The sequence below is a fragment of the Empidonax traillii genome, unplaced genomic scaffold (assembly GCF_003031625.1).
Source record: "Empidonax traillii isolate 1590-97213 ecotype Southwest subspecies unplaced genomic scaffold, ASM303162v1 scaffold235:size1242204, whole genome shotgun sequence".
Classification (NCBI taxonomy): Eukaryota; Metazoa; Chordata; class Aves; order Passeriformes; family Tyrannidae; genus Empidonax; species Empidonax traillii.
Window position 1 is genome coordinate 639,583 of NW_020955428.1, and position 12,807 is coordinate 652,389.

The 12,807-nt window shown below is 35.4% G+C and overlaps 1 protein-coding gene across 1 annotated transcript in view; it reads left to right on the top strand.

The window, feature by feature from the left end:
• The window catches only part of UTRN (utrophin), a 374,661-nt gene that overhangs the window by 143,299 nt on the left and 218,555 nt on the right, over positions 1-12,807 (top strand). Inside the window, exons 42-48 of the mRNA XM_027888221.1 lie at positions 2,451-2,601; positions 3,920-4,095; positions 4,986-5,121; positions 7,227-7,376; positions 8,579-8,663; positions 10,214-10,419; positions 11,565-11,682. Of these exons, the coding sequence (XP_027744022.1) occupies positions 2,451-2,601; positions 3,920-4,095; positions 4,986-5,121; positions 7,227-7,376; positions 8,579-8,663; positions 10,214-10,419; positions 11,565-11,682 (1,022 nt within the window). The remainder of the gene's footprint in view (positions 1-2,450; positions 2,602-3,919; positions 4,096-4,985; positions 5,122-7,226; positions 7,377-8,578; positions 8,664-10,213; positions 10,420-11,564; positions 11,683-12,807) is intronic.

Here is a 12,807-nt window from a genome sequence, read left to right on the forward strand (position 1 = left end):
ACCTCTTCACTTACTTCACTGAATACACATTAATCTTGAACTTCATGAAGTTTGTAAAGCTCTTCATCTTAATGAGAATATTATGGGGCTTGATTTTCACGCAAAAAGGGACTACTGTACTAGCAGTTTAGAGAAATGATACACAGCTTCCTGAATGTATAAAAATTCTGAATATGTACTTTGATTAGTGAAGACATTATTAGTCTTAATATTAAAATGCTGTATTTTGCCATTAGTATTTTTATACCCTTTCTGTTATGAAGAACTTTAGCCAAATTTCATCTTGCTTTTCCTAGTAAAAAGTAAAGTGCTAGTAAATGCTTGTGCTAAGTAAAAGCTAGATGAATATCTCATTAGTCATCTTTACCTTTTTTTCCTATTTCTGGAGTGGGTAGAAATTTTGAAATTAGGAGAAATGGCATCTGAATCCTCTGGCAAAAGATTGATTTAGTTAGTTTTCAGAGACAGTAAAGACTGAGTGCCAGCTAAGTAGTTAAACCTTTGATAAAAGCTTTGTAGCCAAGCACAAGTTGAATTCAACTGTACTTAGCTAAGCTTCTAAGTAGTCAGCTAAATCCAGCTGACCACAGTTTGACTTGAACATATGTATAGAGTAAAATGGGTGTGTGTATTGTGTGTGTATGTGTGTATATGCTTTGTTGAACTGCTTGTAACAGTGGTGGTTTGCCGGTTCTGCTCCTTCTGCTAGGGATTTTCCCCCAGTGCTAAAAGTATTGGTGTCTTGCGAATGAGATGTAGTTTGGAAGCAGTGGATTCCTCCCGTGGAGGAGGCAATGAATACCCAAGTCTTGGTGCAATAGTCATAGGATTTGGTACTGTTATCTTTTGGCAAGACAGTCTCTAAGGAAACAGCAGCATGTGCATCTGGCTCAAAACTGGAGTGAAACTTTGTCTCGTTGCTCAAAATACTGATGGAACTGTAGTCTCACATCAAAAATAGAAGGAGTTAAAGCTTTGTATCGCAGTGTTTTCCTCTGACATTTTAAAATTCTGGATTCTGAAAAAGTCATGTGGTCAAAACTCCCTCAAAAACTTTAATTTTTAAGGAAGTAGTAAAACATTCTTTTAATCTAAGTGCTTAGAATATATCTTCTCATTAAATGTGGAATGAGATCTATCATGAGACAATATGTTCAGTTAGACTTGAAATATACCTGAGAAATAAAAGAAGATTGAGATTTGGGGTCAGTCTACAGATGGGTCTAGTATGTTGAATCAAGATTTGTGCAGGAAAGTGAAATGGTAGAACTAGGAGATAAGGTTAGAAAAATTTAGGTAGAGATTTTTAAGATTTCTTTATTGGAATTGGACGATATGAATAATAATAGCAAATAAACCCTGTATGTATCAAGAATGGATGGCTTTTTAAAAATGAGATATAATTTTGATGAAAATAATTGCCCCAGGAACTCTGAGATCATTGAATTTAATTAGTGAAAAAAAAAAGAGATGCAATGGTAGCTCTTTAAATTTTGCTTTTAGATATCTTTGATGTTATGCTGCTAATTTCAGATTGTATCTACATATATGCAATAACCCTGGAGTGTCTACTCTTGCAATTATTTGAGCCAAAAATAATGGGCTGCAAGTGAGATTGTTCATCTGTCACGTTAGAGGGTCCTGTGATTAACAGGAGACCTGGCCTCCTGTGTCTTTAAAAATGACTGTTTTTATTGATTTGGAATAGTTAACAATCAACAAATAGAAAGTGAACCACTCTATTCCTTTCTGGCATGGTTTCCTTGTTTAGCATTCATGCTCTGATTTTGTTAGCTTTTTAACATAAGAGAACTCTCTTTTTGTTAAAAAAACAACTTTCTAGCAGTAATAATTCCACTTGCTCCATGCTACAAAATGTTGCCCTTCAAGTTAAGCTACACATTAATTTGAGGCTGCAAAGTTGATGACAATGAAATTCCTGTTAAATTATTGTGTGATTAAAATGTAAAAGACCCACTTATGCATGGCCACTGGTATGGTTTTATATAATCAAAATCACCTTCACTTAATCAATTCCAGGCACCAGCACCCCATAGCTTATGAAGGAGAAAAAAAAAAAAAAATCTGAGCAATTAATCATACTTCATATTTCTCACTGTCTGATATCTGACACATTTCATGATAAGGAAGAAAAGGGTTCTACAGACCAATTTGATGTAGCTAATCAATCTTTATTTTTTAAGTGATTGAAACAGAAGTTTGCTTAGGACTGCCCTTTTTTCCTTGATTTGGAAGTTAACAACAGTCTCTGCTGTTGGCTTTCACCAGCTACTACTATGCCAGGAAGCCTTCAGTACTGCGACTTGGTTAACCAGGCTGTATGCTAGCCTTTCTGTTCTGCAGGGCAAGTTTCTGCTCAGGGGAGTGGGATTCTTAGCCTCTTCTCCGAAGTGGTTTGGATAACCTTTCACTCCTTTGTTTTTAAACAGTTGCTTTGACAGAGCGATTGAGGCATGGAGGCAGTTCCACTGTGATCTCAATGATCTCTCCCACTGGATAACAGAAGCTGAAGCGTTACTAGCTGATGCCCGTGGTCCGGATGGCAGCCTGGAGCTGCAGACAGCTGGGCTGCATCAGCAGGTATGTGTGATTTGTGCATAAAGCAAGCAAACTGTGAAAAGTTTAGACTTTTGTCTAAAATTGTAGTTTTCTACACAGACATATATATTAGCAGTGAGGCTGTGCAATTACACTTTAAAAAGCGGTAACTCTTGAAATTTCTATTTCAGTTGCAGTTTGAAATTATTCTTGAGGAAGAGCACAACTCCTTGTAGTATGGAGTTTTGTGATCACTCTTAGTATAGATACGTTTGAGATAATTTGATAATTCAAATGTTGGCATAATTTATGTCAGTTTATAAATTTTGTTACAGCTTCAAAAATAATTCAATCAGTTAAAAAATCCAGTATATTATTTCATTTACTTTCATCTCATAATTAAAAAACGGATCCAAATGATGATCATTTATAACTTACCTAACTTTAAATAAATGACTTTGGAAGATACTACCTTATATAAACAATCTAGAAAAAGAGAAGATTCCAATTACAGGAGTCTTATGTTGTATTTTTTCAGACTTTAGTTCTGGAATTTAGTTCTCTGATGTCTTTTTAGTTATTTTACTTCCTTTTAAATAATAATAAGAAAACATAACTTTAAAGATTTATTATTCTTTTAAGAATAATAGTTATTCAAGTGTCAGGTGTGTGTTGTGAAAGAAAAGCAAGTTTCTATCTAAATCACAGCTTGTATTTTGTCCGTGTTGCTGCTTAAAGTTTCCTTCTAGGGCATTTCACTTCTCTTTCTTGAATCATCTTATTCCTAATCAAGTAGCAAATAAATTTTTGCTAACAAGGTAAGATTTTTATAGTGGTTAGGGATATGTGAAGGTTTAATCCTGACATCTTCTGACTTCCTTTAGCTTAATGGATTTTCTGTGGTGTCTGGGACTGTGACAGCACAGCCATGATTATCCTAGCTAAAATACTCTGAAGTTAAAGAAGAAGTTAAGGGTATAGGCTATGAAAAGAACTGGTAAAAAATGTCATACCATCTGTTAACACTACTAGGAAGTATTGTATGTTAAGAGAAAAGAAATCAAACATGAGTGTAGATTTCAACGCTGGTGGTTTAAATGAATTCATGTGATTCTAAGTAGTATTTGGCAGCCTATTCTGTGTCACTTTCTTTTTATGACACTCATAAAATTGAACTAGATTCAACAACATAACATTAATAATTTAAATCAACAGTATCCGATTCTAAGTAAGACGGCTTTAAGTGCCTGTTTTAGTAAAATAATATGCACCCAGAATTCGTCTTGCTTATCATGAACCTCAGATCAAAGTCACTTTAGGTCAGTAATAAAATTTTGTGTGGCTTTTATGTTTCTGACAGGAACTTGAAGAGGGAGTCAGCAGTCATCAGAGCAGTGTTTCAGCATTGAACAGAACTGGGGAAGGGATCATAGAGAAACTGTCTGCTACAGATGGGAGCTTCCTAAAGGATAAACTGGCAGGATTGAATAGACGCTGGAAAGCAATCACCACGGAGGTCATGGATAGACAACAGAGGTAATAAGTTAATCAAAAATTTGGATGTCTGACCAGATACAATAAGGAGAGACTCATTTAGAAGACTCTGGGAGAGATAGTGCATTCTATCTCACGCTGTCATTAATCTGAATTTTCCTGACATTCTGGGCTCTGTGTTTTGAACCACCTTTTAGAACAAATTTCTTGTACATGCACCTGCAGTTAACTCCTTAGTGAATCTGTGTTTAATACAACGCACAAAACGGCAACCACAAAACTTTTCTTACTGTTTTTGTTTGTTTTAAAAATAATTTCATTATAAATCCAGACCTTTTATGAAGAATTTCTCAGCTACTTTCTCTGCCTGAAGCTGAACTGTATGTTACCTTGATTTCTATTTTAGCATTGACAGAGATAGACTAATTGAAACAACTTGTGTTCTTGAATTTCCACAGTTATATAAAGCAAGATCTTTATGTAATTACATGTTTTTAACATCTCATCATACCTTTAGAATTTAATAAGATCTTCTTTAATTGTTTAGTTTCGGATGTTTCATTAAAGCTTTGTGTGATTTAGTGAAAGTATTATATATGTCCCTAAAACCTCCAAGGGAAAAATTCAGTGATCCTGTAGTGGTTTACAGTGATTAGGCCTGAAGGTGTTGCCATTGCTATTACTTACATTTAATGTCTTCTGCAGTCTTTTAAAAGTCTGTTTTGTTAATTTGGAACTGAAATTTGTCTGTCTTTAAGGTGATATTACTAATTTGCAAGTATCATTTTAATGATGATGATGGAATCTTCTGGTAGTAAAAATGAATCCTTTAAAATGCTCCGAGCATTGACTGTGGCATCACAAGTCATGTAGGACTGATGTGCTGTATTCACTGCGGAAATGCATGTGGGCTTTTTGTTTTGCTTTTTAAGGCTAAAAGGAGAGAATCAGCAGCTGATAGAGTACAGAAAGAAGCTTGATGAGCTGCGTTACTGGTTGGAAAATGTAGAAAATGCTCTGGACACAAGATTTACATTCAACCATGGAGAAAACTTGCAAGAATTGAAGGCAAGATTCATTAGTGTGTATATGTGTATACACCTGTATGTCTTGTGCAAAGCATCAGGACGTGGTTTTTGGGGAGGGGAATTTTCACATTGTAAATAGCCAAAGAAATATTATGGTTCTGTGAGACAGTTTTATGAGATTACTTACACAGGCAAGGTGCCTCTCGGAATGAAGTCGGGTTGAGTTGGTGACTGTGTTATCTAGCCAGAAGATGGTGTCTTTGTATGAGAAAATGAGAAATAGATACGCTACTGATAAAATTTAGCAAGTAGAATTTCATGGGAGATGATGCCTCCATGTCAACTTTATAACTATCAAAACTTAGAGCAAAAAGCTGATAACCTTAAATGGTGAGTAAACACCATTGTCCCATTTACTGAGCAGTTTTAATGCTTTTTTTACATGTGTAAGATTTTATTTAGCCTGCTGTTTAAACTGTCAAGGCTTTGGTCTTTTCAAATGAGTTGTGTGCTTATGTATGTATTTTTCTTGTTTGTTTTCTGTCTGGCTTTGACAGCAAAACATCTTTGGTTTGTAGGATGTGCCAAAGAGAATGTTTCTGAAATTGTAGAAGAATGGGGGGAGTACCCAGTCCAATTAACCTGCTTGCTCATTTCTTAAAAATCAGCAATTTATCAAAAGGCAAGAAATCAACGAAGACAAAACCCAAACAACCTCTGTTAGACCAAATCTAGGTGGGAAGGCTTGAACAAGTATATTGAACAACGCAAAGTAGTTGCAGTTGCTTGCCTAAACAAATTGATGTCAGTTGAGTGTTTACCTTCTGACTATCATCAAAGTGTATTTTGTCTTAACCTTCTGTCTTAATATAAATGCCTGAAGTGAAGGGTAGAACTGGAATAAGGGGAGAAAGGGTAGAACTTGCGAGGGAAACACTGCTAGAGCACGTTATTAAGTTTGGCCCTGTGTGAGCAAGAGTGTTTTCAATTTTGGTTATGTACATGAATGAAAAGTTTTAAGTTGGCAACAGAACAGGTGCTGAGCAAGGTTGCTGGTCTTGTTTTGTCTAGTCAAATAAAGAACAATAAGAAGGGATATGATGATGAGAATAACGAAATGTAGGGAAGATGAGCTATTATTAAAGGATGATATTAGGGAAATGGCAATAACTGATGTTAACTGATCAGTCAGGAATAAATACAGATGAGAATGAGAAGAGTTCTAAGTAGAGCTTCTGAAGCAGTGTCCAATTGAAAAGATTGTAACATGTTTTAAGGAAATAATCCTTTTAAGGTAGATAGACCCTTGAAAATTTAGGGAAGACACTGCTTGGTATAGTGCTTATTGTAGAAGAGTACTCTTTTCAGTGATCTCCCATCCAGGCCTGTGTTCCTGTCGCTTTGCTGTGCCCACCTCCACAATAATTGTGTAACAGGTTAGTTCAAATATTGGAGTGTAAAAATATGATGTACTTGCTATTGTAATTTTTTTATTCTAGTGTTTCAGAAACAAAATTTGATACCTACTCCACAGTGCTTCTGGTCTGTGGCCAAATGATAGTACAGTTGATTTAAAGTCAGTAGGAATACAGGCATAGCTTTTTGGTTTTTTGCACATTCTGACCTGCACTTCATGTTAAAAAACAAAGCAAGCTGTGGATGATTGATCAAAATGACGTCCTAAGGTTATGTTTAGTTTTAAATATCTTTAGAGTATACTTTAAAAGTCTAGTACCATGTACTTGTATTATGCATGTTAGATGTAGCACTGTAGTGTTTTGTGTTTTGGGTTTCTTTTTTTTTTTTAATGAATGCAGGCGACAAGTTTGATTGACAGTGTGTTGCCTTTTGGATACAAGTGGTATGTCCAGAGCTGCTCAGTCTTGTGAGATGAGAATTAGTGTGCTTGATGTGAGGCTGTACATTGTGAAGGTTTTGCAAGTTTTTCCAGTAGCAATAAATGTTGGTATTTGAATAGATGTTTTAATAATTCCTAGATCAAGCATAGAAACCAAAATAGAAGCTTTTCTGGTGCATATTTCCAGGAAAATGTCTAAATATTTGAGTTAAAAGGAAGCTTCCCCCTTCCTTTACTTAAACATATATGCATTTTGCTTTAGTCTAAAACTCTTCTGTCCCTTCTAGGTCTTAAGTGAAGAGATGGAAGCACAGGGTGACAAACTGGAATGGCTGAACAGAACTGAACCTGAAGTGCTTTTGGATAAAAATGTTGATCTTCAGGAAAAAGACAAACTTTCTGGTTGCCTGCAGTCCCTCAATGTGAGGTGGAACAAGGTGTGCATTTCTTGAGCACAGGGTACCTGAAGCTGAAAGGAGAGTGGTATATTTGGAATGATTATTTGCCTTATCATGTATCTGTAGCATGTACATAAAATGACTTAGAAGCCGCACGAGCAGGAAATATACCCCAAATAATTTCTACATGAAAATACTGGTGGGCATTTTTCCATCGGTTTGAGTTTTAGTTAGCTTGGGGTTTTTTGTAGATTTTTTTAAATTTCTTTTGTATTGGCTTTCTCTTAAAAGATTAATGAAAAGTATTTATCAGCTGGATCAAAAATGTTTTGCTTATTTGAGTCAAACAGTAGTGTATTAAAATTGAGAGTAACAATAAATCTTTGCTGTATAAGAAAAGGGAATGCTTGCAGCAGTTAAGAGAAAAACAAATCAAACTGTGGTAAAGCTTAGTGAAAAAATCTTATCAAGTGTGTCTGGGATTTTTCTTGAGTAAAACTACTGTAAATTAGAAACTCCTGTGTTCAATCTCATTGGCAAGTATATGACAAAGAACTCACTGATTAGGATAAAACGATTTTTTTCAAGCAGAGCATGGAGATCCAAATGAAAAAGAATAGGATTATTTGAGATTATTTTACAGATCGTGGAGGTAAGAATTTGTTAGGGAAGGGGCTTTCTGATAGGTCAGGGAAAGAAAAAAAGATGTGCTTTTTACAAACTCAGGCATGAAAATGGGGATTCCCCAACTGCTTTTTATATTAAATTTGCATCACTACCTTTTAAAAATGTTTAAAAAGCAATCAGTCACATTTGTCTTCACTACAATGCAGTTTAGTTGTAAAATTTTTTCCTTTTTAAATTAATTCCCTATTTCTCTACTTTCATGTGACTGACTAAAAATCATGCTTTGTGTATATTTTCTTCAAAGTATATTCAAATGAGTCATAGTTTTGGTGCTTAGACAGAAAAAAATATGTGAACAACCTGTCTATAACAATTAATTTGTTTATTTTCAATATATAGGTATGACACTGGGATGCACTGAAAAAAACACACTTTAGTACCTCTTGGCGTTTTTTTTTTTTTTTTTTTAGAATACTTTAAATACAATTGAAATACATCTGAGGCATGCCATTCTAACAGGCATGGTGTAGAATAGTTTGTTTTCCAAAAAGAGATTACTTTTTCTGTTAATATAGGTTGTGTTACTGTTTTTGTTTCTCTCTGCTGGGCTGTAGGTGCTCAGAGAAGTGCCTGACAGAGTGAGAGAACTTGAGGCATTTGTTGGGCAGTCTCGTCTTGTTACACAGACAAAATCTTCTGGTGAGTGATCAGTCCTTCTGCTCTGCGTAATTATATTGAGTTTATTCCTGTTTGTAGTCAAAAATAAACAAAAAACCTCTTCTCTGTGGACTTAGACAAGTGTAAGTAAGACATGTTGTAGAACTGCGCTCTGCTGGGGGCTACCTTCACGCTATTACGAGAGAGAGGGAATGTTTGGGTAGGGAAAAAAAATCATTCTACTGTTCATGATTGGGGAAGTCTTTTGGAGTTCCTACAAGAGTTTTGAAGTGGAGAAATGTTTTAGTAAAACTTAGTCCTCCTCATAAGGAGCTAGTGTACTAGGTACGGAGTAAAAACCCAAAATAACTTTGCTTGTGACAGCCTGGTTTCCTGTGGATTTGTGGTCATGCCTTTTACTAATTAAGATCCACTAGGAGCTTTCCATACAGCTAATTATTTGCAAAGTATGTCCTGCATGTAGATACTTTGCAGTCGTATAAATAAAGGCCATTCTGCGTCTTTTGGCTCAGTTTGGGACACAGATGTGTCTTTCTCATCTGCTGGATTCCTGAATCTGTTAGGGAAACCTGGCTGAATATATGTTCTTGCATCAGACACTGACACTGGCAATATTTTCAAGTTGTTAAATGCAGTTCAGCAGATACAGATTGTAAACAACATACCCAGATATCCTTTTTAGAAAACTAGGTAGAAAAACCCTTGCCTGAAAGATTATGCAACTTAAACTTCGGTAAATTGGCTCTCTTTTGGTTTTATTTCAGCATCAGTAAACAAAATTAAAGAGGCAAATCAATTTTTGTGTAATCCTTTTAAAACCGTGATTCAGCATGTTTTTCTTTCATACAAGGTGTTTAAGTAAAGCTCCTGTGTTTCATTGTTTGATGTACACATCCAGCTTGATGTAACTTAATGTTTCTTGGAACTGGAACACGACTTCTGGAGCGAACCTTACTGTTCAGCTCATTCCACACTTCTTTGAAGTGTCAGATTAAAAAGGTAGAAAGGATGTGGCTGAACTAGTGGGCATCTGTCCCTTCTTCAGACAGTTGTGTGTTGCCAAATCCATGAAGCACTTACTGAGGAAACTTGACTGACTTGTGGCTGAGTGAATTCTGAACCAAGAGTGACGAAGACCTTTCTGCTGCATAATAGAAAAGTGAGGAAGGCAATTTTAGACATTTATCTTAAAAGTATTGGGGTTTTTGTGCTTAATAAGGGTCAGTTCCCTTTTGTGTCAAAGAGTGTTTAGCTTCATTCTGTTAAATTTAATGTAGTTTTGTCTTTGAAAACAAACAAGATGAAAACTTGTTTGTTTTAAATTCATGCGGAATCATTTGGGTCAGTCTTTGGCATGCAGTAAAAAAAAAAAAAAAGCCTTAAAGGGGCAAAAGGAACTTCTCATTACTTTGTTTCTGTTTGTTAAAGTACAATTTTTGCTGTGCTTTGTCTGTAGATGCTATTGCATGTTAATAGGAGTTACAAAAAGTCGTCGTAATTCCCAGAACTGCATGTGTGGCTGTGACTATTTTTTTTTTTTTCTTTAACAGAACCCCCAAACTCTATTTCAGATATCCAAAAGGTGGTGCTAGCATCTTCTTCGTTGGAAATTCCTGTTCAGACGCAGCAGGCTTTGGAACTTTCTGCACCTGCTGATCTGGACAAAACTAGAAGTGAGCTGGCTGACTGGTTGGTATTGATTGACCAGATGCTCAAGTCAAACATAGTCACTGTGGGAAATACTGAAGAAATCAATCGGACTATTGCACAAATGAAAGTATGTGTTGTTGTGAAGGCTAGTAGAAAATTGTCTCACACTTTAATAGTTTTTACATTAAGTAAAGAAATAAAAAGCAATAACGTGTTTAAAAATGGGAAAAAAACCCACTGACAGCAACGAAACACGTAACCTGAAAGTTAACTTTAAATGCTGTTATTACACTGTATTTCCTGTTAATTCTTGTGTCCCTATGTGAGCTAAGCACTGCTATTTTTTTTGTTTAAAACAAAGAAAATGGAGAATACCTCCTGAAAATGACATCTTTTGTTGATTTTATAGTAACTTGAAGACTTTGGAGCAACTTCATGATTACATGGAGGGTGACCTTTATGATTCACTCTTTATAGGTTTCTAATGAGTTTTGGTGTGCTGTAGTTAGACTAAACTGATTTCCAGAGACATGCTAAAATGATTAAAAGTCGTATCATAAATGCTTATGATGTAAATGTTTGTTTCTGTTGATAGCTCATGCTATGCTGAGCCATGACCAAGGGCAATATTTGTGAGATGTATGCAGCTGTTAAGGTTCATTTTATTTGACTTGATATCAATTAACATGAGTAACTGTAGAGTAGAAGCTGCAGGCTAAACAAGTGCTAAACTGATTTTGTGAGTGTCTAACATAATTTGGAATTTGAAATAATGTGATGTACAGTATCTTTGGAGACACTTTCTTTTAACTGAGTAATATTTGTAATATGGGCTTCTGGCACATACCATAGTGAAAGAGCTATGTTTTTTATACATTATATAGTCTGATTGTTCCTTCCTGTCCTTTTCCTTCTCCACCTTCCCTTCCTTCACTGCTGCCTTTCATATATATAAATGAGGAGAGCTTGGTAGGAGGAAAATAAGTTATGGAAGAGTGAAAAATAGACACTAGAAAATATTGTGCAATGACCGTGATAACTGTGGTTTGTACAGGTTAACCTTCACCTCTGGATTTTCAGTAACTACAATTTAGAATATTTTTGCTTTTTAAAGCAGTGCTATAATACTGTGACAGTTCAGGGTTTACAATAATGATAACACCAGGAATATACTTGTGGAGACACATGTTTTTTTTAATCTACAGATATAATACAGGCTAAGTTAACTTAATTCTACTTTTTAAACTTTAATCATATGCTAAATCTCAACAGGTAACAAATGCAGATATGGACTATCGTCACCCTCAGCTTGATTCTGTTTTTACATTGGCTCAGAATTTGAAAAATAAAACTTCCAGTGCAGACATTAGAACAGAGATCACAGAAAAAAGTAAGTTTCTTTGTATCTTTTTTTCTTAAATTCTTGATTTTTAGCCTAGCTGAAATTGCCTTCCTTTAAAAAAAAAAAAAAAAAAAAAAAAAAAAGGAAAACTTAGCACTTCTGTGGCTTTCACTTAAACAGTTTAATGAAAATTCCTGGAACAAGAGTTGCCACTTGTTTTCTTGATGGGCCATTTTTTCAAGTTCAAAGGTAAATATTTTTGCTGGGATTTCAAAATATCTTGTAAACACTTTGAGAACTTGACAGCTACAGACCCGGGGAGGAGAATTTTATTTATTGAGAAATGGAGCTAATAGTGTACCTTTATTTTTGTTGAGCTTTGAGACACTGGACATTAAAAAAAACATCAGTGTGTTGATTTAGGACAATAGCTTTGTGTGTGTACCTTGAAAATTATTGACTAAGAGCTAGTAGAGATTTTAAGTTACTGTCATTTACTTGAAAACTGAATTTCCAGTTTAAAGGTATTCCCTCCCTTTGAAATGTATTTCACAGGTACTTAAGGAATGAATCATACAACTGTCAAAATTTGAATCTGAGGGACAATCTCTTTTTTGAGCTCTTATGCTTTGCAGGTTACTAAGATTAGAAAATTCATGCAGCAGGGAATACCACAGGAGTAAGCATGGAAAGATGTATCTCCTTATGTTCTCTTCTGCAATGTAGTTTTCCTCTACTTACATCTACGTGAATTTCTCAAGTGTCTGTAAGACTTGATGGAGATGACACGGTTAGATAGAAAGCCCACAGATGGATGGTTTTTCTGGGGGTCTGATGAGATGGCATCTGCTGTCTGAGGTTCACAGGACTACGGACTGGGTGGGGGGCGTAAGATTCAAGGAAGTGACTTAGTTTTGTAGTTACTCAGAACTAGGGGTCAGGTGGAAACTTGAGGGGAGGAGAATAATAACCATGGGAGTTGTTCAACAAGGGGACATCTCGTCAGACACAAAACATTCTTAGTTCTTTGGAAAAGCTGAACAAGAAACAAAGGTTAAACACTAAGTAGAATATACCATCATCTGTGAAATATAACAGACTTCTGTGAGTCTGCTGTATGTTGTTAGATAAGTTTAATTTCTCAAACAGTGAGAACAGAGACAAGTTTCCTTC